Raw genomic sequence first — 24,379 nt, forward strand, 5'->3', positions numbered from 1 at the left:
CGTCTTACTTACGTTCCTGCATTGTTTAACAAATCTTTCTTTCTGTCGATAAAACACTCAAACAAACTAATTATTGACTCTCTCCACCTCAATCAATCAATCATCACCTCTGCAAGAGGAAAAGGAGTCACAGAGAGAAATGTTTCTCTTCGACTCGTCTCCGCCATGTTTCCTCTGAAGGTAAGCTTTTTCTCCCTTGTTTCTAACTCAGATAACATGTTTTTTTTATTTTTCAAAATTCCAGCTCGATTCCTCGTTTGTTCTTTCTTTCCATCTGTTTTCTATGTTCTTCACTTGGTTCTTTTTTTTTTCTGAAATCTTGCTTTTCCCCCCATTTGTTTGATCTCTTCTCTGGATCCAAGAGTTCAATTTCCTGTTTTTGTAACTTTTTTTTATACTGCGTAACTAAAGTTCTCTTATCGGATTCTGATACCAATTGCTACTTTCGTGAACGATTGTGTGTTGCAGTTCTTTGCATGTCAAGATCTGTAGGTTTATCAATTTAATTTTTAAGTTTAATTTGTTTTAATTTAGTGCGAGAGAGTGTAGAAGGTACTCCAATTGTATTTTGTCCCGATTATTGTGTATATTTAATCTCTTATGTTGGATGAAATTCAAATTTTAGGGTTTTGGTAGATGTGATCAGTGGAGAATGTTCGGAATTCTGGTTTGTTTAATTGTTGGGTGTCTGCACATTTTAACACCAACAATATTTAGATGTTTTAAAAAGAAGGGGATCATTCAAATCTGATGAAAAATGTATAATTATGGGTATGTTGCTGGCTAGTCTAGGGCACATTATCTGAATTCGTTAAGCTATTTTTCCATGCATGAATGCGTTCGAGGCTAGCCAGGACACGTTGCACACATGTATTGGAATGGCTGCGATATGTGAATAAATTGAGTATAGAAAGTTTCTATATTTAGGTGCCAGATTTGATGGCATAGTAGAATTTAAGGATAAATCTCCAAGTGAGGTTTCTCACGTGCGAGGAAAGCAATAATAATCGAATTTATCAGAAAATGTGATTCTTGGTTACCTTTGCATGCATTGATTATAAGAATCACCAATGTTGTCATGACTCACCGTTTTGGACTTATGGATTTTGATGCATTCATTGAATCTAGACATATAGAAAAAAGTTAGGAGTAAAATATCTGGTAGCAATATTTGTAGCTCATGCATGTACGAGTAGAAGTATTAGGCAGTCAACTCCCAAGGTAGGGTGCTGCGCTTGTTATGCTTTGTGGAGCCTGATGGTACTAGTTAACAAGGAGTTACTATTAATCAAGCCAATTTTCATCGATAGCTCGTACTTTTGCTTTAGTTAGTTGTTAACCCTAATTCGTTAGGGGTATTTGCAGCAGTATCCTACGGGAAAGCGTTGTATTTCTGGATATTTGATCATAGTGAAATTGGTGTGGATCCGTAGATGTGCCTCAATCCTAGAGGGAACCATGTAAATTGGTATGTCGTGTTTGCATCTTTGATCTCTTTATTTATTTTCTTTGTTTTTTTTGCTATTGTTATTTTTTGTGATCATTTTGTTAAGACATAATTGAATAGAGGACCACATTAATAGGGGTATATTTCTATTATTCCAAGCAAATAATTATTGATTATGCAGATCTATAGATGTCTTCGTTCTCGTGACATTTGTCTTTCCAGCTAATGAATGCTAGAAAGATGAGACTCCATCTGTCCAAATGTGCCATTTTTCCTTTTATATATATATAGTTTTGGTTGTATGACTTGTTTATGTAGTGTATGTTACTTTGACAATGGATTTTTCATTAGCAAAGCATGTGGATAAGATGAATGCCAACCATGTAGAACTCTCTAGTGGTACAGGAGTATATTCCATTTAGCTAGAAATTTGGTCCGATGAGGATTTATTTTGCATTCATTTTATGTTGTGCATGTGTTTTTGGTTACTTAAGTTCCGTAATCTAACAGCTATTATGACAACTGCATAGATGATAGAGGGGTTGTCTAGTTTTAAGGAAACCCATTACAGGGATTTAAGTCGGAAGGGTCTGGTGATTTGCATCCAAGAAGATTCTAGATGCCATCATGATACAATATTCTAGGCATCGACCAGTAGGTGGTATTTTAGTATATAATTTCCAGTTTGTTATCTGATTTTAATTATTGTTGGTTGTCATACATCTGAAAAAGGAACTTGGAGAACTTTTTATGGGATCCAGCTATGGATCTAGTACTTCATTCTTTTATTATTATACTTGGCTAAAGATATTAGGTCTGTTTTGATCAAGATGTGATTTTTCCCCTATTATAGCAGCATTTGTTGTTATTTATTTTAGTGGGATAATTCAACCATATTAGTCTCGCATTTTTGTGCATTTGACTTGCTATTTCATTCTTTTCCATTAATTTCATTTGTTTTTGTTTATGGCTTCTTTCTCCTCTGTTATGCATCATTAAAGTCTTTTTCTTGCTCATTATCAAGAATTTCTGTTTGGATAGAACAAATTGAAAAGAGATCAACGAATCCCAAAAGCCACCCAGCCATAAAGAAACTTGCCATTTTTTTTAAGATCTAAATTATATATTTTCTATATAGGCATGGATAAGAGGAGGATGATTCTTATCGAAACTTGTTTGTAAGTGATTATTCTTTTCTCTGTTTTTTTGGTAGATATCTTGTATTCTTTTATACCCATAATGTATGAGGATTTCATTCAAGGCGAAAAGTCTATATCTTGCATTCCGCAAGATATTTTCCAAATTAGGGTTGGGAATGTCATAACATGATGTTCTAATCTCCAAGGATTTTACTCTAATCCTGCATACGATTTTTTACATTTTTTTTTTCCGTTGTAATCTTGAATTATCTTTAGCTGTTGAAAGGGTTTTAGGATCTGGCAATAATGAACATCTTCATTTCATTGTCAACAACAGGTAAAGTTTTGAGTTCACCCTCAGGTTTCTATGATCCCTTGCATTCGGGCTTGGGTTATTGGAAGCAGTAAATGGTCAAAAGGTCCTTACTGTTTTCTAGCCATATATGGATTTTTGTCTTTATTAAAGTGGCCTGAACAAAGCTTCATATTTTCCTTTTGCACAGGTATGGAGTGTTCTGACGTGGGAGGAATATCATGTTGCAGTGCCTAGAGGGATTTACGCATTTTTTTGCTTCCCTTTTAAGTTGTTGTGATCTGGATTTGTATATGCAACCAAAGGGCCTTGAAGATCCAGAAATTCTTGCAAGTGAAACAGTCTGTATGTCATCCACCATTTTCTAAAAATATTCTTTCTGATGTCAGCATCATCATCTTCACCATCATCTATGCTTTATCCCAACTATTTTGGGTTGGAAAAATGAATCAGATGTCAAAATTCAACTCTTTTAAGATATGAATCTTCAACTAAGGCATGTGTCTTTTGATCATTTCTTACTACCTCAATCCACTTGAAGTGGTCAAACACATGAGCGTCAATTTAACCAATTACCTTTACACTCTAAATTACCTTTGAAAACATTCAGGTAATCTACAATTAACGTTTCATTTCATTATCAATAAAAGGGCAATTAAGTTAAAGGGACCAATGGAATAGAAGGAAAGGGGTTAATGAGAGAGAGAGTCTCACGATTCCAGAACAAAGAAAAATGCAGGAGATAAGATCCTTCCATTGGAATGCAAGGTCATCATTCAAGATCCACTGACTACCGATAAAATGAATTATCAATAATACAACAACGTATTGATCATCATAATCACTGAGTCATAGGACCCATCTTAATCCTTCTGCGCTGCTTTATTTTGTTCCTTGTTAACATGCAACCACTAAAAAATAACAGATTATATTGTATTGTTTTGCCATTGTTCTTATTGCAGTTAGTGTAAGCGAAATAGAAGCACTCTACGAGCTATTCAAGAAGATCAGCAGTGCTGTAATTGATGACGGTCTAATCAACAAGGTAGATATATTTCTTACTTTAGGTCATTTTGTTTGCATCGTAGAGTTGGTAATAGCTTTTTAGTTGACTTTTTTATGAGATACTATTTTTTTTACAGATTGAAAAAAAAAATTGATGAGATATTTCTTTCCTCCTGTGGTTTTGTTCGACTCATTTTATGTGCTTACTGATTGTACTTCAATTATTAATCTTACAGGAAGAGTTCCAATTGGCCTTATTCAAGACGAACAAAAAGGAAAGCTTATTTGCCGATCGGGTATTTTCCACCATGCCAATGCTTTCCCTTTGTTTCATTTTATTGGAAGTCCAACTTCATTTTGTTATTGATTTTATAGGCTCTCATGATCCATTTTTAATTTTTTCTATTATTACAGTTTTTTTTCCTTTTTCTGATAAATATTCTTATAAAGCCAGATGTTGACATATATCAATTTTTTTTGTTCCAAAAATAATCACTCACTTGCATACATATAGTTAACTTGTCAATCTTTGCTTGACAAGGTTAAAAAATTTCATGAAAATCTTCTCATTATGAATGTTTGCCCTTGGTTCAAAATTTTCAGGTATTTGACTTGTTTGATACAAAACACATTGGAATATTAGGGTTTGAAGAGTTTGCACGTGCTCTTTCTGTCTTTCACCCCAACGCTCCAATTGATGATAAGATTGAGTGTAAGTAGTAGATTTTTCTTTTTCAAAAAAAAAAAATCTTTATCTTGGGATTTTTTTTAATGGGAGTTCATGCGCAAAGTGTGGCTATGGATTGGCCAACAAAGAGAAGTAAAGGAATATGGTTATGAACTTCCTGGAACTTTAGTATATGACTTGTATTGAAGCTTCTTGTTCCTCTTCTTCGTTTTGTTGGTTGGATTGCAGCTTAATTTTTGTGACCCTCATTACACTAATGTCAAATTTTATTCACTGCAGTTTCTTTTCAACTATATGATCTGAAGCAGCAAGGATTCATTGAGAGACAAGAGGTAACTATTGTTATTTTGAATAAATCAACCACAAGCATTTAAATTGTGGTGGAAAAAAAATGTTAATTTTAAAATATGCTGACGTAAGGTTTTAGTTGAATTTACAAATTTAACCACCTGAACCAACTTGCAAATGTTACTAGGTTAACTTATTTTATATGTTGTGCATGTCTTGACTACTTTGGTTACTAAGTATGGTGATTGACTATTTGAATGCCAATGTTTGATTCTTTAGGACAAGAAATTGTACGTCATGTATGTGAGTATTGATTATTATAATTTTTTTTTTTTTGGACAAAAAATGAATGTCTCATTTGTTTTCTTTATGCTATTAGACAATATTAATTGAAATGTTGGTCCTCAACTATTAAATTGGACTACATTAAAGGTCTTTGCTGTTTCCAGCTATTTTAGGCCTTTCTAGACGGTTCTTACACAAGTTACAAAATCCCAATACTCTGAGAAAGTCCAAGTAGTTCTTTATACATCCTAGGATATTTTTATTAATTTTGATTGTATCTTGGAAAAAATGTGCAATGACACTTACAACCATCTTGGTCAATGCCAATTCAGTTTTGTTATTTTCTCTAGAGTAATGCCAATATGTGCTTGCTGTCTAGCTTTTATTTCAATCTTCCTTATTGCTAATGGCGTTTCCGTTTAGGGTTTAAAGTGATCAACATATACAAGTTGTTAATTGCTAATTTGAGAAATGTTTCTCTGTGATGGTTTGTTGTGAAGATTGTAACAGAGTTGATTACTCATTTAGCATCTGAAAGCACTTGTTGGATTCTAAAATGCTGATTTTCTTACAAAGATTGCATTATGTCACATTTCTTTGTTTGCTTCTAATCCAATATTCCATGATGTTCTTATTGGCAATGACATATCCTTTTTCAGCCTTATCAACACATGTAAGCTGTAATTGCTAATTTAAGGAATATTAGTCATTGATTGTACTTTGTAATACTTTTGTACTTATTCTGCATCTGAAATCACATCCTGGATTTAAAAATGAGGTTAGATTTTATATATCACATACCTTTGTTTTTCTATCAATCTGATATTCAAACCATGGAAAGATCTGTGGCTTTTTCATACTGATGTAACTTGGTGTTTGGGAACTTACTCCAGCGAAACACTAATATGACATATTTTGTTAAGTCAAGACTATTTTGTGCTGTTACCTTATTGAAGATGAGGACATATAATTTTGTATCTTATGAAATGCCTATGAGTTGGCTGACTAATTAGCAGAGCATGGTGTGATAGGAACGGTAGATTGGAAGCTGGTTTTTTATGTGGGTTTCTACTCCTTTTCTGTGTTTTGTTCAATGTTTTTTTTTTTTTCAACTCTGAAGACAACTGAATTTTGATCTTTAAAAACTGATATTTTTGGACACTTCAAGTTCATGATAATTACTTAAATCTTTCATTGAAGAGTATTTTGTTTTCCTTTTGGTAGAGTTTGTCTCTAGTAGGCCATCTCAGTTTCATCCTTGAGGAAGAAGATCTTAAGACAAACTATTCCAGTAGTAAATTCTACATTATCGTCATCAAAGCCTTATCCCAGATATTTGAGGTTGGAAAAAAAATTACATTCTACAGTGTATGAATACAATCAAACCGAAAATAGAGTAAATGCTCAGATATTGTTCTTGTTTACATAAAAGAATTGCCTAGTCACTTCTAACCTTTGATGTAACTAAATATTTACCATACTCCACTTTGTTTACATTAGTTGAGATATAAACGCCGAAGTTACAGAAGTTTTCATCATTAGTTGCTGGTATTATGGGTTTGTTTTTTTCTCTTTGATGGTGGATTACTTTTTTTTTTTTGTTGTTGTTGTTCCATTTCTCTATTTTCTTGGAACGTAGAGAGGTTGTGATGGATTGAATGTTACTTTGAGCTTAGTTCTAGACATTTAGTGTTTGAATGGTACATGATTATTTTTTTCTGGTGATCGTGAATTTGCTTAACTGGATGTTTATTTTATTTTTTATCTCCACCTATAATATGGGTTATCCTAATTGACTTCTCTGTGTAGGTGAAACAAATGGTAGTGGCTACACTTGCTGAGTCTGGAATGAATCTTTCGGATGATGTGATAGAAAGTATTATTGATAAGGTGCCTCCTTAATTTGATAATGATTAATTTTCATTTTGGTTTTGGTTTTTTGTTAATATGCATTTTCTTGATTTTCTCCAATCAGCCTTTTAGTTGTGCATCTTTTCTGGAGTTCCATGTTATATTATGTTGTTCTTATTTGTGTTTTCTGTTCTACTGTTCTCTGTCTTACCTTTTTGAAGTCTAAATGAACACTGTAAATGATCTAGAATATTTATTTAAATGGAGCATATGCCAAAGCTACTGTTTAAAGTTTCTCCTATTTCAAGTTGGTTGTGGTTTTTGTCATCTGCTTTTTATCTTTATTTGTTAAATTAAGCATATGATTACCTTTGAAATTTCTCCTGTATAGAGCTTATGGTGCTTTAGTATATGTTATCTCCATGTTGATCTTTTGTATAATGGAAGTCATCGTAATTAAGGTTGGATCAACAGGCAAGAATGCAAGATTTAGCCCAAAGCAAAAGCTTAGCTTTAGATAGATCAACTGCATAGAATAGGGAGTTTTTCAAAAGCAATATTCAATTCTCAGCTTCATAAGCATCTTTATAATCTGAAAGTCTGTGATGATGCCTACATTTAAGTGGAGAAAGCTCTGAGGTCAGGCAGAATTATTGTTGACAGAGGAGGAACTTGTAGCGAGCCAATGTTATGATTATTGAAGGACAAAAAGTTGTGTTCATGCCTCAGTTGGAGAGATCTTAATAAGAAAAGGAAGTTCTCAAATATCTGCAGGAGGAAACATATGTGCATTTGATAGTAGTTTTAGAGAGGTTGACATGAAGATTACTCAATATTTGACACATCTGAAATCTGGACTTCGTATTTTTCCAGGGAAGTCAGTACTCAGTTGGGTGCACATTAAATGTTGTAGGGATGAAGAAACACCCGAATTTAACACAATAAATGCCCGACAACCAATCAAATAATAATAAAAAGCAAATGTCCAATCCCTTGTTTGTTACAATTCAGAAGTGGCGGGGTGTTCATCATTGCTGCTTTTGAGGATAGTAGTTTTTACTGTTGCCAGCTGGCTTTGTTGGTAAAGTCCTTGGGTGATGATACCATAGACCTGAGTTTGATTCCCGCCAGCACCGTGTTACTGGTCTCATTAAAAACAAAGCTTATCATATCAAGAAAAAGAAAAGGTGGCTGGTTTTATATAATATATTTTGGTCTATTCTTCTCCAATCTGGATTTGAAGTTTGATAACAACTTTATATAACATATCTTATTATATTCTGACTACTGAAATAACAACTTTATTGAACAGAAGAGAGAAAATGCAAGAGTAGGGAAGAAAATTTCTCTAATTCATAATAAAATCTTCATGCACTACCTTTATCATAGTAGCGAGCTATCCTTATCTACACCTTGAGAGAGAAAGATATTCAGTAGTCAACTGAAGTCTGCAATATAGTGAGAACTAGGTGGGATCATGGGTAATTCACACTGCTTGAAGGTACTGTTTGGGCTGGTCTTCTTGACCTCCCTTCCTTCAATAAAATTTTTCTTATATAAAAAAAAAAAGCCATACTGCTTGAAGGCCATGAATGAGGAGCTGAATATTAGGAGACCTTAAATTTTCACATTTGTTTCATTTGAATGTCGAGCATGGTTCCGAACACTGATAATGATCTGTGGGGTATCGAGGCATGGGATATTTTGAACTTCTAAGCTTTGTAAAAAGAATTTTTACACAATGAACACTAGTAAATTGCAATCTCTCCTTTCTACAGTAGTTTTTTTAATTTTTAATTTTTGCTTCAGAATTTCAGCAGAATACTATTTTTACAATGCAGTTTACAGCATACATCAATATTATTATTCTGGAGGAATAGTGTCAACTTTATTATATGTTTGATTTTCTCTGTTGATGTTTGATTTTTGTGTTTCTTCTTTGCTTTGATGGATCAGACCTTTGAGGAAGCTGATACGAAACATGATGGGAAGATTGATAAGGAAGAGTGGCGGAGCCTTGTTTTGCGACATCCATCTCTCTTGAAGAATATGACCCTCCAATACCTCAAGTAATTCTTAATTTAATATCACTTCAATTCTTTTTATATTTTAGAATTCTTCCATTTTAGGGATGAAATTCATGGGACACACTAGTGCCTGGTCCGATCTTATACGAAAAAAATCTTTTACTATTGTACAATAGCATAAAAATGTCCATTAGATGGGCTGTTCAAATACTCAAAAATCCCTTTGTAATGGGACAAATATTGGGCCTTTTGGATGCTTGGATTGGGCTTAAAAACTAGACCGAAAGTGTGCTGGACCATGGGATACAAAATTTCCATTTTTACATGGATTTTCAGCCTGATTATTAAGGTCCAAAATAGTAGAGAAAAAGTCAAGTTTCAGTCCAAAACATATGCTTGCATCATGTTCAGCGCTGTGAACTTCATAACTATTTTTTATTTTATTTTATTTTTTATTTTTTAATTTCACTTCAATTTTAAGCCTATACTGAACATCTTGATGTGGTGAAATAATGTACCCTTCAAAATGTGGCCCACTATTTCTGTTCGGTAGGTTGATTGGTCACCTCACTTACCTGTTATATCTTTGTCCAAGCAGAATATAGATACCGGGGGATTACTTATGATGATTTTATTTTTAGATGGAACTCTTTATGTTATCACTGATGTTGTATTTTTCTTTTCTTTGTTGCTATTGTGAGGCTTTCTCGGCCTCCGTGTTTCTTGTATCCCACTTCCTTTTCAATATATTATACTTTTCAAAGAAAAAAAAAACCTATTACTTAGATGATGTTGATATGATTGAAATATACCAGCTTAACTAGATGCATTCTTTTTATTCTAAATTCTCTTGGTAGATTATACTGAGATGTGTTGTCTTATCAGATATTTTAGATTTATGTCATTGAACTACGTGTAAGTATCGAACAAAGGCACACGTGCCCGTGTCCTTTAAAAGCTCCAACCTATTAAACTAAAGGTGTAAAGAAAATTTATCCAAAGGGTATATGAGAAAGCAAGAGAGAGTTCATTAATTTGCTTTACATTTTTCTTTAGACTCTATTCTGACAATTGTTTCATTTTCCTTGAGCAGGGACATCACCACTACATTCCCAAGCTTTGTATTTCACTCCCAAGTTGACGATACCTGAGGTTTTGTGTCTAGTTTTATGTTCTGTGGGTCTTTGTTAAAGATGGTTTGTTTATTTCTAGACAATGTTTATCTCCTTAAGTTTAAAGGGCCCAGAAATAGCTTTCGTATCAGATTGCTGAATGTTTGGAAGAAGTTTGTGTTTTCTATTTTCAATCGCTGCACTTTCTTTGGTAGATGATGGTGACAACTTAAATTAATAGAAATGCATATCTAAGTGTTCTTCATGAGAAAAAAATAATTGTGGATTGAGAGCCCCTGCACTTTTTAACTGTTTTCTCTTGTTAAACATCCGTACTGTATTTTTGAGATTCCAAAGATTTTTATTTTTGTTTGTGTGGAGGAGAATGGTGAAAAGCTGTTGTAAAATTAATCCAAGCAATCGGGATGAGGATTTGCTGAGTTTAGATATCTAGGTAACTTGTACGGGTCCTTTTTGACTGCAAGGAAATCTTTTGGCCTGAATTTTCTACCATAGCTTATAGAGGGTGATATGAAGTTTCTGGATTTTGTGGTGTGCGGTAACAAACCAAATGATATTTAATCACTAACAAAGCGGATCAGGTGAAACAATTCACTGGATGTTAGAGAGAAAAGTGGCTTATTAGCTGCTGCTCTTAACTTGAATCTCCAAGAATGCGGCTTGAGCTTGGTATTGTTTTTATCATTGTTCATAATTGATTCCTTATATTTATTAGGAAATAAATTATTCCACAATTTAGAGCGTAGGGTACATCATGATTTATGCAGAATTATTTTCAGAAAATGTTGGCCTTCCATAAATGTTGTAAACTTCCAATTTTTCACCACTAAAAAAACACATAAATAAACGCAACAATGTTTTAGTAATTTTCCCTTCAAAACACAACGTATCCTAATTTGAGACTTCAGATGCCTCTTAGTTCGTAAAATGGACGTCACAGGGACACCCATCTGCTGAAAATTTAAAAGAAAGAAGAGTAAATAATGAGATTAGAAAGAAGAGTAAATAATGAGACTAGGTAGGCTTGCCTCCTGCTCCTGCAAGTGTTTGCTCTCCACCATTACATAGAAACAAAAGGCAAAGGTAAAAATGGTATGTATGACCCATTTAAAAGTGTGCCATTGTGCAATCTCCAAATCTGTTAAAACCAACTGCAATCAGCCTGTTTTTCCCTCCTACCAACCTGAATCTTTGATTCAACCAACTCAAAATGGTGCCGACAAATCAGTGCATCATTACATGTAATAGAACCATTATAAGCAATCATCCATAACCAAAATTAATAACCCACTAAAACCAAAAGCAAATATAGTAGACTAGTAAAACAGGTAACATTACCCCCCCCCCCCTCCCCACTTAAACGAAGTTCTTCCCAACTAAAATAGTAAAAAGTAAAAACATTTAGAAAATCTCAATAAAATTAGGAACCACCCACAACATTTAGTCAACCTCCTCCATCTTGCTGCCCTCTGCATCAGCATCCGCATCCTCCAACGGGGGCATGTCCGTGTCTTCTGCCTCACCATCACCACTTTCATCAATGCTTAATCCCAATTTCAGCATCCTGTGGATTCTGTTGCCAAAGGTGTTTGGGTCATCCAGGCTGAACCCAGAGGTGAGTAAAGCAGTCTCAAAAATCAGCAGAACCAGATCCTTGACAGACTTGTCATTCTTGTCTGCATCAGCTCTCTTCCTCAACTCCTCCATAATGGGATTCTCCGGATTGATCTCCATTGTCTTCTTGCTTGACATGTACCCAGCCATGCTCGAGTCCCTCAGGGCCTGTGCCTTCATTATCCTCTCCATGTTAGCTGTCCACCCATACTCTCCGGTTACCAAACAGCAAGGTGAGTCCACCACACGGTCTGACACCACCACCTTCTCCACCTTGTCGCCCAGCACATCCTTGATCACCTTGCACAGTCCCTCGAACTTCTCCTTCATGGTTTCACTCTTTTTCTTCTCATCTTCACTCTCATCCAGTTTCAATCCCTCTTTGGTCGCAGAAACCAACTTCTTTCCTTCGAATTCCTTCAACTGACCCACAGCATACTCATCAATAGCATCAACCATGTAAAGTACTTCATACCCTTTCTTCTTGAGCTTCTCAAGGAATGGGGAGTTCTCAACAGCTTTCTTGCTTTCACCAGTGATATAGTAAATATCATTCTGACCCTCCTTCATCCTTGTGACGTAGTCCTTGAGGCTGGTCATCTCGTCCCCACTCTTGGTAGAGTGATATCGGAGCAATTCAGCAAGCTTTGACTTGTTCTGCGAGTCCTCGTGGATGCCAAGCTTCAGATTCTTTGAGAAGGACTCATAGAACTTGTTGTAGTCCTCCTTGTTCTCTGCAATCTCAAAGAAGAGCTCAACGCACTTCTTCACCAAGTTCTTGCGGATGACCTTAAGAATCTTGTTCTGCTGAAGCGTCTCTCTGGAGATGTTGAGGGGAAGGTCCTCAGAGTCGACAATACCCTTCACAAAGCTCAGGTACTCAGGGATCAACTCCTCACAGTTGTCCATGATGAAGACACGACGGACATAAAGTTTAATGTTGTTGGGCTTCTTCTTAGTATCAAATAAGTCAAAGGGGGCCCTCTTGGGCACAAAGAGGACCGCCTTAAACTCTAGCTGGCCCTCAACTGAGAAGTGCTTCACAGCCAAGTGCTCCTCCCAATCATTAGTTAGGCTCTTGTAGAAGGCAACATATTCTTCTTTGGCTATCTCCTCTGGCTTCCTCATCCAGATAGGCTTCTGCTTGTTAACCACATCCCACTCGTGCGATACCTCCTTGATCTTCTTCTTTTTCTTCTCTTCCTTCTCTTTCTCTTCATCAACTTCCTCAACTTTTCCCTCCTCATCCTTCTTCTCTTCCTCATCCTCATCATCATCTGAAACCTCCTTCTCAGTGGTCTTCTCAGTCCAAAGAGATATTGGGTAGCTGATGAACTCAGAGTGCTTCTTGATCAGATCCTTGAGCCGTCGCTCCTCAAGGTACTCCAACTGGTCATCCTTGAGGTACAGTGTCATCTTGGTACCCCTCCCAAGGTTCTCACCAGAGGTGTCCCTGGTGACAGTGAACGACCCACCAGCCTGAGATTCCCACACATATTGCTCATCATCATTGTGCTTGGAGGTAACAATCACCTTATCAGCAACTAGGTAAGCTGAGTAGAACCCAACTCCAAACTGTCCAATCATGCTCACATCTGCACCAGCAGCCAATGCTTCCATAAACTCCTTGGTACCCGACCTTGCTATGGTACCAAGATTGTTCACCAGATCTGAATAAACACAAGAAATAATAAAATAGATTATTATTTAGGTTTCAAAAGTGCACATTGATGCAATAAGCGTCAAACAGGTAAATACCCACCAGACTTGGTCATGCCAATGCCGCTGTCAATAATGGAGAGAGTGTTATTGGTCTTGTCAGGTACAATATGGATGAAGAGCTCTGGTTGGGCATCAAGCTTGCTCTTGTCCGTCAAGCTCTCAAAACGGATCTTGTCCAAGGCCTTCATAAAAAAATTTAATGGACAACAATTTCATAATCCGAATTTCATTATAAGATTATAAATAATTTATGCATTAACAAAGACATAATCAAGTTCTTAAAACCAAACCTAGCCAAAAAGAAAGTTCTTAAAACCAAGTTTTAAAATGCCGAAGAAATGCTTCGGTCAATGAAAAAACTGATGCTGTATCAGCTGATATTTTGGGATACTATCAAATACATTCCCAAGTCATTTGATGTTTCATATTAGCCTATGCATAAGGATATTATAAACCACGCTTAAAATTATTGTTCGGAATAGAAAGCCCAGTGTAACATGAAAATCACAAAAGTTGGGTTTTAATTCTTCAAAAGATCCGCAATGAACACATACACCAAGATATAAGCACCAAAACTCATATTTGTAAAACTTAAAAAGTGACATATTAGAGCAACTCCATGCAGTACCCTTCCCTCTACCCATCAGTTCCCAACTGCCGATATGGGTAATGGAGTCCAAAAATATTGACTCCAACCCAAGACCCATCCCTCACCATTTTTTGGGTCTAGGCATTTTCAATACCATAAAAAAGGTTACTCACACTTGGTTACCCATCTTTTTTGGAGGGAAAAAATTCAGGCAGTTATGTTGAAAAAAAAAGTTAATTTTCAAAAAAAAAAAAAAAAGAAAAAAAAAATCTGAATTGAATTAAATTTTTTTTAAACAATTTAAGGGCAGCACTTATGGGTAGTGCGGTTGGAGTGCATATCACATGGATACCCATAATTGGTACACAATACCTAAAAGACTCATTTATGGGTATGGGTAGAGGGTGTTGTGCCGGAGATGCTCTTAGGGTTTACTTCTTAAATCCAACACCAATACGTAATCACAGAAAACCAAGATTTGAACTTGTAAAGCTAATGCAGTACATAAGAATAGATATATGGCACCATCAGTATTCAAGTTTTTTCCACTCTACAGTTAGATGCAGTCACAAGTAACAAGTACACAGAGGCTATATGCTCATCAAGATCATAGACACATAAAAGCAAATATGGAATGTTAAATCGGGATTTCTATTCTTAGCAAGCACGTAAAGTACAGAATAAGATAAAGATCTTCCCCACAAAGGATCTTCTTTGTGGCCTTTTAAGGGGGTTTCAAATCTAGCATCAACTATAAATCATCATTTGATCCTCATAAAGCACATATAATATGAATTTTTTTTTTAAATAAAATAAAAATGAAAGAACTTGGATCCGTAAAATTAGATCTCATCCCGAAACATGTTCGATTTGCTGAGAATAAGATATAATAATAATAACAACTAGAAAATATCAAAGCTTTGGTTCAGATCAAGCTAATTACAGTAAAAGTAGAAGACTGAAGGAAAAAAATTAACAGAACAGAAACTCCACACAAAAAAAAAAAAAAAAAAGAATTAAAAGCAGTGCTACTCACATCGGAAGAATTGCTGATGAGTTCTCGCAAGAAGATCTCCTTGTTGCTGTAGAAAGTGTTGATAATCAGACTCAAGAGCTGATTGATCTCCGCTTGAAACGCAAACGTCTCTGTGTCCGCCATTATTGAGGTTGAAGCGATCTCTTCTGTCTCTCTGTGGAAGGAAATAATAGATGAGAGAAGGAGACGAAAAGAGAAATAGAAGGACTTACGATGCAAAATTAGATATCGAAGCGATCTAGGGTTTGAGAGATGAGCGAAGAGGATGCTGTAACTTGTCAATATATATGGACCTCCCTAGGGCTTCCAGATACTTCCATTATAAATTTCATGTCCAGCACAATCGAACCAATCTAGTCCAGCTGAGTTTCATATGTTGCCACGTGTATTTTGATGTAGTGAATACTGATTGAACGCGTCGTTGAAGAAAAGTATCTATTCAGTGCACATGGCATGGATGAAAAGCGTCAAACAAACCATTCTTTAACGATTCCATCAAGGCATCTCTCTTTTGGTATCCACATCATCAGTGATTCGATACGGATCAAAGGTTTAACAAATTCCATCAAAGACGCAATGTAATTGGATATCATATAAGTCCATTCCAAAACTTCTAACTCATGTAGGACAAAAAACGTTTGTTAAAGTGTGTGGTAAAACTTAGGGTGCTGAACATTTCCCATCATAGAAATGATAGTGAATCATATCAGAATAATAAAACCGCCAAGGGAAGGGATGATTTTCTTTAATGGGTGTGTTTGATTGGGTGAAAAAAAAAAAAATTTGAGTAAGAAACCCATTTTTGATGGAAAATCACTTTTTTTGTTTTTTCCTAAAATCAAGCAAAGACAGGATTTCATTTTCCCCAAGAAAAAAAAAATTCTACTCCCAAATTAAAATCCTAGCTCATTTTATTTTCCTTCTTTTTCTTTATCTTCCCAACCATTGTCAATGATCTTCGTTGCCCTTGTTCCACCTCCTTATTCTTCTCCATCTTCATTCATTCTTACTCTATCATTTTGCTCCACCTCTTCTTTTTTTTTTTTCCAGATAATTTTCAAATATCAGATAAATACAAATTTAAGTATTATTTTTAATTTTCCCATAGCTTTGAGACCTTTTTTTCTCTTTTAATTTGGTATGATCAATACTACTTATTCTTAAAGAATAATGATTTTTGGATCCCTTTGGCATACACCCCTCTATGCTCTCAATCATAGAATTGTACAACATTTGCCTTGGGATACTCAAAGTCATAAATGTTTTACTTATATATCCAAAGGTAAATGATCTACGATTTTATGATGGGGGCATAAGTCATGGAAGGCATCAGATTATCACGACTCATTCTAAAATTATCAAAAGAACTATTTTAATGTTACTCAAGCTCCCACCTTGACTAATACTTTAGAATGAGTCACAAGATAAAAATTGATTTGCTCGTCTACTAGCTATAATCAAACCATCAACTCAACCTCTCCTCGGGTGATGCACCCAAAAGTGTCATCATGGTGGAGCTTGGCAATTTTTATAATGAATGTTGTGTTTCAAATTGATAAAATGACCTAAATGCTTCGAATCTTTCATTTTTCACGGGCGCACGGGAGGGCAGGCGGGGGAGGGATTGTAATTGTTAAACTCTTTAATTTCACTAGTAAACTATTTTTAACCTATTCAACTTAGACTTCAATCTTTCATCTTCAACCTCTCGAAGAAAAAGTCCTTAATTTTATCATCGAAAAATCCATATCCTTGAGGATGAAAGGTTGAAGTGAGGATGTAAAATTAAAGATGAGGATAAAAAAGTGTACCCACCCTGAAGGTTGAAGATGATGGTGTTTGGGGAGAAAAATAGAAGTTTTTTGTCTTGAATTTGAAGATAGGGGTATTTTAGGCCAATTTTTCATAATATCTTTGAGAAGACTGAGGTCAAGGGATATATATCATAATATATGTAGGGGTATCTCAAATATTAATCAAAATGTGGAGGGGTATTTCTAAAACCACTTTTTGTTTGTTTGTTTGTTTGTCCCTCTTCTTTTTTACTTTTCAAGTTTGGTGTGCCAATAGAATTTCACTTGATTGTTTATACGCGGAGTAGCTAAAAAAGACTCCTATACTTGCTTATCCGATAGTGGGAAGTGGAACCCCTCTCAGTCTCACATTCTTTGAAGTTAGAATGGAAGCCTGTTCCTTCCGAAGCCTAAATCAATTCGAATTCGCCTACAGATCTCGAAAGTAACCACTTTTCTCTCTATTGTGTATTTCCTACATCTTAATAATTATGTTTTTTTGTTAAATTCACCACATTTGTACAACACCATGTTCTGTATGTATATGTACAATTACATACATCTACATGTGTATGGGATTGATCTAAAATCGAAATTTCAACTTCCTTAAGTATGTTCATGGACATTTTGTGTGATGAAACAGTACAATCTAATGGTAAATTCCCCTTTCAATAAAACATAATATAATTAAAAATGTTGAAACATTAAGATGGGTCGTTCATTCTCATCGTAGCATAATGTGTGATATTCCATGTTAAAATTTTACTAACATTCCTATACTCAGTGGCATTTCCACATAATAGTGAGCTACAAAGAGAATTTGCAATTGAATGAAGAATTGTTGACCTCAAGATTTGAATCTTAAATATCGATAAAAAAAAAAGATTTGAATCATAAATTATATCCATGTTAATTTTTTGTTTTTATTATTATTTAAATATCCAATTTGATGATTATGTTGTAGCATTTGCATGTAATGTAATTAGTTGTGTCGACGGGCGAAAATGTGGAAAGGCTCGGGTTAAGGAATTGGATGCCAAATCTACTTCAATGACAATCTGCAGATTATCAAGGAGGCTAGTTTTAGAGTTTATGGGATTCAATGGAATGGTATTGTATGTTCGTCCTGCTCTTGCGGCTCCTAAGCCAGAGTTGAAGGACCCTAAAGTAATCAGGTGAGATCTAATGTGTGGTTTTTTAGCTGTTGAAAGTCTCAAGTAGAGTAAAGGAATAAATGAATACATTAAGCTTCCTTGTTCTTTGATACTACTTTGTTATCAGTTCTTATGAACTATGGGTATTTGGAATTTGGAGCATTCAGGACTCTGAAGATGCCTAGTGGGGTGAACATTCAAGGTAAAGTTTCTTACTCTTCCAAAAAATATAGCTTAAGTGTTGAATTTGTTGAATTTGTTTGTTTGTTTGTTATACAAAGAATATTTTGATCTCTTCTTATCTATTAGAAAAAATAATAAAGGATGGTTACTACTCTGAACACATCAAGAGAGAGACCTTAATTTCTTTTTCTTTTTTCAGGTAGATAGCTTATCTTTGGTCTTATCATTATCTTCTGTCGTTATTAAGTTTGTGTGGATGATAATCTTAGCCTCTAACTTTTGATGCATAAGTGGGGAAATTTGTCTTAGTCGATGTGTTTGTAGCCTAAAACTCATGTAATTGGACGAAACAAAATGATCATGAATCATGTCCAATCATAACACAACTCTAAAAATCAAATACCAAATATTATCGACTAATCTATATTTTAAAACAATCTTATCTCAATAAATTATTTTGCTTTACACAAGATCTACACCAATTGCTTCTGAAGGAAACAGATCTCTTGTGTTACATGGGTATGCTCTCGATATCAGACTAACACTCATGCTTTCCAATTTGAAGATATTATTGAAGGGGAAGGCCTAGAAGCTCATGAAGGAGATTTGGTTGAAGTTAATTATGTTTGCCGACGTTCAAATGGATATTTTGTTCATAGGTAGAGTATTCATGTTTAATATTTGTGTTTCCAATTGTTTATAAGGAACTATGTTTGTTTTGAATAGAATAAATCCTCATTGCACAAGCAACGAGGGTAAGGATGGGGCGTCAATATTTTCTTTCCAGTACCATTCTACTTGTGTTTTATCGCTTTTTAAACTACCGAATCTTTCAGTTTATACTGTAAATAGAAAAATTAAGATTTTTATTATATTTCATTTTAGCACTGTGGATCAATTCAGTGGAGAAAGCACACCTGTGATACTTCCTTTGGATGAAAATCAGGTTAGTTCTGTTCTATGTTCTTACTATTCAAATTCAATGAAAGAAAACACCAAACCAAAGGTACAAGAAGAAAAGACCAAGATAATTCTGTGAAGTAAGGAGACAAGAACATGGTCTGGGTTAATTGAATCTACAACTTCAGTTTTGGAAACTACATAATTTTTTGTAAACACCATTAGTTGGTGGGGACAACCCATTAGCCCATTGTATACTAATCATATTGTATTCCTCTTAATAGATCATACAGGGATTGAAGGAGGTTCTGATTGGCATGAGGGTTGGAGGTAAGCTCTGCAGTCACGGGTTTCAGGATTTTCATAACCACCTCTATGTACCAATTGGTTTATGTGCTCAAATTCAGGCCTGTAAAACTGATGGCCACCTTTAGGTGAAATCATAATCCTGAAACTACTCACACATTGTATCTTTGCCACCATCCAAAGAATCCTCAATCAATTTGACAATTTGGATCAATGGCAAATCCACTAGTTTCAGGTAGATTTTCCATGGGTCATTTTTCCACACTATCCCATGACTTTGGCTAGGAAAATATTTGTTGTAAAACATAAAACTGGCTAGTCAAAATAAATGTGGCTCAGATTTTCCTATTTTATATCTTGTGCCTTCTTTTGTGAGAAGTTACTAAAATGACTTGTCCCCCTCTCGGTGTTATTTGTAGGGAAGAGGAGAGCACTAATACCTCCTTCGGCCGGATACGTAAATTTAAATTTGAAACCAATTCCTGATGAGGTTTTTTCCCTTTCCTTTTCTATCTACTTTTTGTAAGCATTGAGGAGCATACCATAATATACTCAGCAAATTCATGTACCTCTACATATACAAAAGCACACTATGTGAGAATGCTAACCAACCTTTTCTTATAAAAACCATTAATTTTTATCTTCTTTTTCTTGCTTTTGGTTACAGTTTGGCCATCGACGGCGTATTATTTCTCATGCAAATGAGCCATTAGTATTTGAAGTACAGCTCTTAAAGGTATTATGAGTTTTTATTCTGGTTCTTCAGTCAAACTTGGTTTTGTAAGGTTAGTCCATATGGTTCTTGCGTGGATCCTGGATCCAATAAAGAAGCTGAAAAGATGCACTTGTTCATCAGGAATTAATATATTTTCTCATAATTGCTAGTTGAAAATATGTATTATTCTATCCTATATAAACTAATGGGCAAACAGTTTTCGTTCTGATTGACATTTTGTAATGAGCCACAGCAACAATTTAATTTGATCATGTCCTTCAAAGTAGCCTTGTTGAGAGAATGACTAAGATTTTCTTCCTAGTAGATATATTGATGGTCTAACTTGAAAAGCTTTGCTAAGAATTAGCCACCTTTTGGACTAAAGACTCCACATTAGGACTTTCCACAAAGACTTGCCCAACCATACAGGATTACCACCTTTGTGGTACCATCTGTGCACCAGCACTTATTATCCTTTACAGTTCATCTAAAGCTATAAATCTCTATTAACCTTGAAGGTTATCAAAGTTTGAACTCAACAAGATTTAAACTTCACCATGAACTCATAATTTTGATAGCCTTGAAGGCTGTCAGAATTTGAACTTACCAAGATTGGAACTTTATGCAAATGCCGCATAATTGTAGAGGGTTTTAAAGATGAAACCGGGGATTCAGTAAACACCCTTTACCCAATGACACTTATTTATTCGGTAAAAATGAAATGACATCCTCACATTCCAACTCCTTACTGGTGGTGGGTCAAAATAGAAAGAATGCTTGTAGAGATATTATGAACCAATGTAGTGTTTGGTTGGTATAAACAGTGCTTCAATCAGGATTTCGGTAAGAACAATGATTGGCCTCAACGACAGAGATTCCAGTATAAGGACCCCACATATCTGACAAAACTTAGAAGCGGAACAAAGAAATTACTCCATATTTCTTTGGTGGACAATAGCTCATTTTGATGTGCTTGAAAACCTTATGGTTTCATGAGTCTGGCCCATGAATGATCGGAAATGCTCAAATGGAATGACAAGAAAGAAAAGACCAACTAAGCTGATCTTTCAGAGTTTAGGTCTGGGTGAACAAAATTCAGGGGCCATTTAGCCTAAAGAGTGTGTCATGTGGCAATTTTTGGCATTTGGGTTCAATGTGAAGTAAAGGGAACGGTACGGATGCACAGTCATAGGCATCAACCATTACTCACGAAAATTGGTGGCCACTGACAATAAATACTTGATCCATTCCATAGTGGAGCCACACATAAAAATATCAGCCTGGTTGACGATTTCTACTCATTAAATTTGAGCTGTTTTTTTTTTTTTTTTCTTTCATAGTTTCATGTGTAGCCCATGATGAAAAATCCACAAATCCAATCTTGCTAAATTTATGGTGCATGTCCATCAACGTGGTCAATCTAGATCCATCATCAGATCAGATGCATCAATGGTTTACTGTAGAAAAATATTGAACACGCAAACATAAGTGGTCAGGGCAAATGTTTATACTTTATATGGTACTGATCCGCCTTAATATCACCTTTAAAGTGTTGCAAGTATTTATCTCGAATCAGAAATCCCCATTACCATCTATTTGTTCGGTGAACTACTTATGTACATGCATTCATATATCTTCTTGGTCTCTTGAGAAGGCCTTCTTAGAGCATTTCCAACCGAGATCTCTATTTTAGACACCAAAAACATCATCATTTTTAATGATAAAGTGCTTTTAGAGCATCACAATGTTAGTTTCAACTCCAACCACTTATTTCTATTATAATCTCTAAAACATTATTCCAATAACTAATTTAGAAATATTAAAATTTTATTTTAAATATACCTAAAAATTATTCAATATTGATCTCGTTTTAAATATCCTTTCAACAATACCAACTTTATAGAAGTTGGATTTGTAGATTGAAAGTTATACTAATTTTATAAAAATACAGTGGAAAAGTATAAAAGACATAACCGGTATCAAATTTAAATATATCATATGAGAAATGGCAAAATAGAATTATAATGAGAATGAAGTGTTAAGAGATAGTTTAGAGACTCAACCTTGGGTCTTCAAATTTATTTGGAGACTCAAAATATGGTCTCTAGAATATAGACCCCTTTTAGAACATGTTGGAGCAGGGTTTTCATTGACAAGTCTCTATTTTGAGGATTTAGAGAACTGTTTGAGACACTCTTAGGACTGAGTGGAGCCTTAGGAGTGAGAGTGGGCTCACTAGCTTTGTCACTTGACTACGCAGTTGAGCACAAACAGGTATCTCAGACATCACTGAACCCATTCTTTTATCACAATGCAGGACAGCAGAAGATGAGAAGCTTGGCTATCTTATTGGCCTCAAGAATTAATGTGTTCTCCAAATTACTTATATTTATAGATGAGTCGTGCTGGGGTGACACAGGATTTACTGTGATACTCATAATTCTGATGTGGACATGCATACATAACTGTAGATGGTTTTTACACGTATCACGAGGAAACACATATATGGTTATGTGCACATCACACGTCAGACTTGTGAGAATCACAATAAATACCCTGTGTCATTCCAGCATTTTCCTTTATAGATATATTTCAGCATTGTCACATGGAAAGAAGTGGAAAGCACCTGAAGAATATGTTAACACCAAAGTTTTGATGCGGCTCATTGGCCTCCACAATTTTGCACTATTTCATTAAAAATGGGGAACAGATCCACTGTAGCCCGTTTTCTCTATAGTTGTTTTAAATTGTCGAGGGGTGTCACATGATCAAGATGTTTACATCTAACCGTTTAAATTCACAAGTTTGTTCACCATCCATTTTCAAACACTCGATTAGAGCAAAAGAAGATTTTTTTTTTTTCTTCTCTGTTTTTTTCAAATCTGATCTAAACCATGAGTACAAGATGACTCATGGACTGTAAAACAAGAGCTACAGAGTAAATGGGGGTATAATATGGATTTAATAATTATTGGAAAGTGCAGGTGCCAGTTAGCTTAGTTGGTAAGGTTTTGGGAGATGATATTAGAGACCTAATTTCAAATCTCGTCAGCACCAAGTTACAGAACTCATTAAAAACATGTATACCACTAAAAAATAATAATTAATGAAAAGCCAATCATTTAAGAAACCCAATTATGTTAGAATATTTAGAAAGAAAATCCTCTAAAGAATTAGAAGGTACCCTTATGGATCAAGAAACCTATTAATTGACAATACAATATTAAGTGAAAGAGTCATGCAAGAGACATTGAAATTGACATCGTTTCACACATTGGTGTGCACAGAACCATAGATGCTTCTTACTTGTATCTCATTGAAAAGCATCTATCTTCTCACTTGTATCTCGATGAAGAGCATCTATGGTTCTGTACACACATCCATGTCAACAGTGTGTGAAACGATGTCAAAATTGTTTAGATATCATGGCCAAAAATACACCTTAATTCTTAAATTCATCATTAATAATGGTCTTTTACCAGGCAGATCCCCAAACACAATATATAGATTCTCCCTTAAAAACAACTCTCCAAACCTTGTTTTTTGAACTTCATTTGTTACAAATTCTCCATTCGCCCATTATCTTTTAATGGCAAGAGTACCCCGTCTTTACAACAAGTGAATACAAATACAAACAATAATTAGTTGGGTGCAATGATCAGTAATATTATTTATTTTACATTTCATTTGTTAAACGATCATTACAATTAAGATAGACATCTTTGCCTTCATTTATTTACCACCGTTTCATTCCAAAATAACACAAAAGAGACAATCAAGGCACTATGTCATAATGCGTAATAAACGACAATCATTTTTGAAACAAATGACTGCTCTTGCTCTCGTAAGAGCAGTCATTTCAAAGGGAATTGTGTTTAATTTGCAATTGACCATAAATGTCGGAAAAAAATGATTGTTAATGACAGTCATTTTTTCTGGATTTATAATATAAAAAAATTATTTAAAAAAAAATTATATTTTACTTTTAATCAGTACTTTAAAAATATAAAATCAATCATTTTAATTTATTTTCTTCTTCTGAAGAGGAGGTATCCTAGGAGTTGTGTTTAATTTGTGACTGATCATAAATGTCAGAAAAAATGATTGTTAATGACAATCGTTTTTTTTTCTGGATTTATAATATAAAAAAATTGTTTTAAAAAAAAATTATATTTTACTTTTAATCAGTCC

The 24,379-nt window shown here is 34.8% G+C and overlaps 3 protein-coding genes across 17 annotated transcripts; 2 read left to right on the plus strand and 1 right to left on the minus strand.

Annotated features, from left to right (window-relative positions):
* LOC147381484 (calcineurin B-like protein 3) lies at nt 1–10,450 on the plus strand. 11 transcript variants are annotated; one of them, XM_086430344.1, is made up of 12 exons: nt 7–180; nt 1,366–1,468; nt 2,586–2,625; nt 2,924–3,005; nt 3,090–3,244; nt 3,862–3,944; nt 4,141–4,200; nt 4,508–4,616; nt 4,872–4,924; nt 6,975–7,055; nt 8,973–9,085; nt 10,137–10,450. In XM_086430344.1, the coding sequence occupies exons 5-12, from the start codon at nt 3,121–3,123 to the stop codon at nt 10,192–10,194; spliced, it is 681 nt and encodes a 226-aa protein (XP_086286470.1). In that variant the 5' UTR covers nt 7–180; nt 1,366–1,468; nt 2,586–2,625; nt 2,924–3,005; nt 3,090–3,120; the 3' UTR covers nt 10,195–10,450. The 11 variants fall into 11 exon arrangements, with proteins under 11 accessions (XP_086286474.1, XP_086286475.1, XP_086286476.1 ...); XM_086430345.1 differs by having other exon boundaries at nt 1,369–1,468; XM_086430346.1 differs by lacking the exon at nt 1,366–1,468.
* A 1,110-nt stretch (nt 10,451–11,560) lies between these two features.
* LOC147381485 (heat shock protein 81-1) lies at nt 11,561–15,395 on the minus strand. The gene is made up of 3 exons (XM_086430339.1): nt 15,138–15,395; nt 13,553–13,694; nt 11,561–13,460 (listed from the first exon to the last, which is right to left on the minus strand). The coding sequence occupies exons 1-3, from the start codon at nt 15,258–15,260 to the stop codon at nt 11,617–11,619; spliced, it is 2,109 nt and encodes a 702-aa protein (XP_086286465.1). The 5' UTR covers nt 15,261–15,395; the 3' UTR covers nt 11,561–11,616.
* A 1,819-nt stretch (nt 15,396–17,214) lies between these two features.
* Nucleotides 17,215–20,414, plus strand: LOC147381486 (peptidyl-prolyl cis-trans isomerase FKBP16-1, chloroplastic-like). 5 transcript variants are annotated; one of them, XM_086430356.1, is made up of 8 exons: nt 17,215–17,375; nt 17,917–18,105; nt 18,252–18,286; nt 18,833–18,926; nt 19,153–19,213; nt 19,452–19,497; nt 19,893–19,963; nt 20,141–20,414. In XM_086430356.1, exons 1-8 carry the CDS (start codon nt 17,317–17,319, stop codon nt 20,216–20,218), a joined length of 633 nt encoding a protein of 210 aa, XP_086286482.1. In that variant the 5' UTR covers nt 17,215–17,316; the 3' UTR covers nt 20,219–20,414. The 5 variants fall into 5 exon arrangements, 4 of the variants coding, with proteins under 4 accessions (XP_086286482.1, XP_086286484.1, XP_086286483.1 ...); XM_086430358.1 differs by having other exon boundaries at nt 17,224–17,375; nt 17,895–18,105; XM_086430357.1 differs by having other exon boundaries at nt 17,239–17,375; nt 17,995–18,105.
* The last annotated feature ends 3,965 nt before the right edge of the window (nt 20,415–24,379 follow it).

The sequence above is a fragment of the Akebia trifoliata genome, unplaced genomic scaffold (assembly GCF_017979445.1).
Source record: "Akebia trifoliata isolate Shusen 1 unplaced genomic scaffold, ASM1797944v1 Contig00394, whole genome shotgun sequence".
NCBI lineage: Eukaryota > Viridiplantae > Streptophyta > Magnoliopsida > Ranunculales > Lardizabalaceae > Akebia > Akebia trifoliata.

What these genes read in the sequence shown, in the direction of transcription:
- LOC147381485 (XM_086430339.1), bottom strand. Translation starts at nt 15,260, where the DNA reads ATGGCGGACACAGAGACGTTTGCGTTTCAAGCGGAGATCAATCAGCTC. An exon ending in TCATCAGCAATTCTTCCGAT is followed by an intron (nt 13,695 to 15,137) that starts GTGAGTAGCACT and finishes TTTTTTATGAAG; the next exon opens with GCCTTGGACAAGATCCGTTT. An exon ending in CATTGGCATGACCAAGTCTG is followed by an intron (nt 13,461 to 13,552) that starts GTGGGTATTTAC and finishes GTGTTTATTCAG; the next exon opens with ATCTGGTGAACAATCTTGGT.
- LOC147381484 (XM_086430348.1), top strand. Translation starts at nt 3,121, where the DNA reads ATGTTGCAGTGCCTAGAGGGATTTACGCATTTTTTTGCTTCCCTTTTA. An exon ending in GATTCATTGAGAGACAAGAG is followed by an intron (nt 4,925 to 6,974) that starts GTAACTATTGTT and finishes TTCTCTGTGTAG; the next exon opens with GTGAAACAAATGGTAGTGGC. An exon ending in TAGAAAGTATTATTGATAAG is followed by an intron (nt 7,056 to 8,972) that starts GTGCCTCCTTAA and finishes TTGATGGATCAG; the next exon opens with ACCTTTGAGGAAGCTGATAC.
- LOC147381486 (XM_086430355.1), top strand. Translation starts at nt 17,837, where the DNA reads ATGTTAATTTTTTGTTTTTATTATTATTTAAATATCCAATTTGATGAT. An exon ending in AAGGACCCTAAAGTAATCAG is followed by an intron (nt 18,106 to 18,251) that starts GTGAGATCTAAT and finishes TGGAGCATTCAG; the next exon opens with GACTCTGAAGATGCCTAGTG. An exon ending in GATTGGCATGAGGGTTGGAG is followed by an intron (nt 19,498 to 19,892) that starts GTAAGCTCTGCA and finishes TGTTATTTGTAG; the next exon opens with GGAAGAGGAGAGCACTAATA.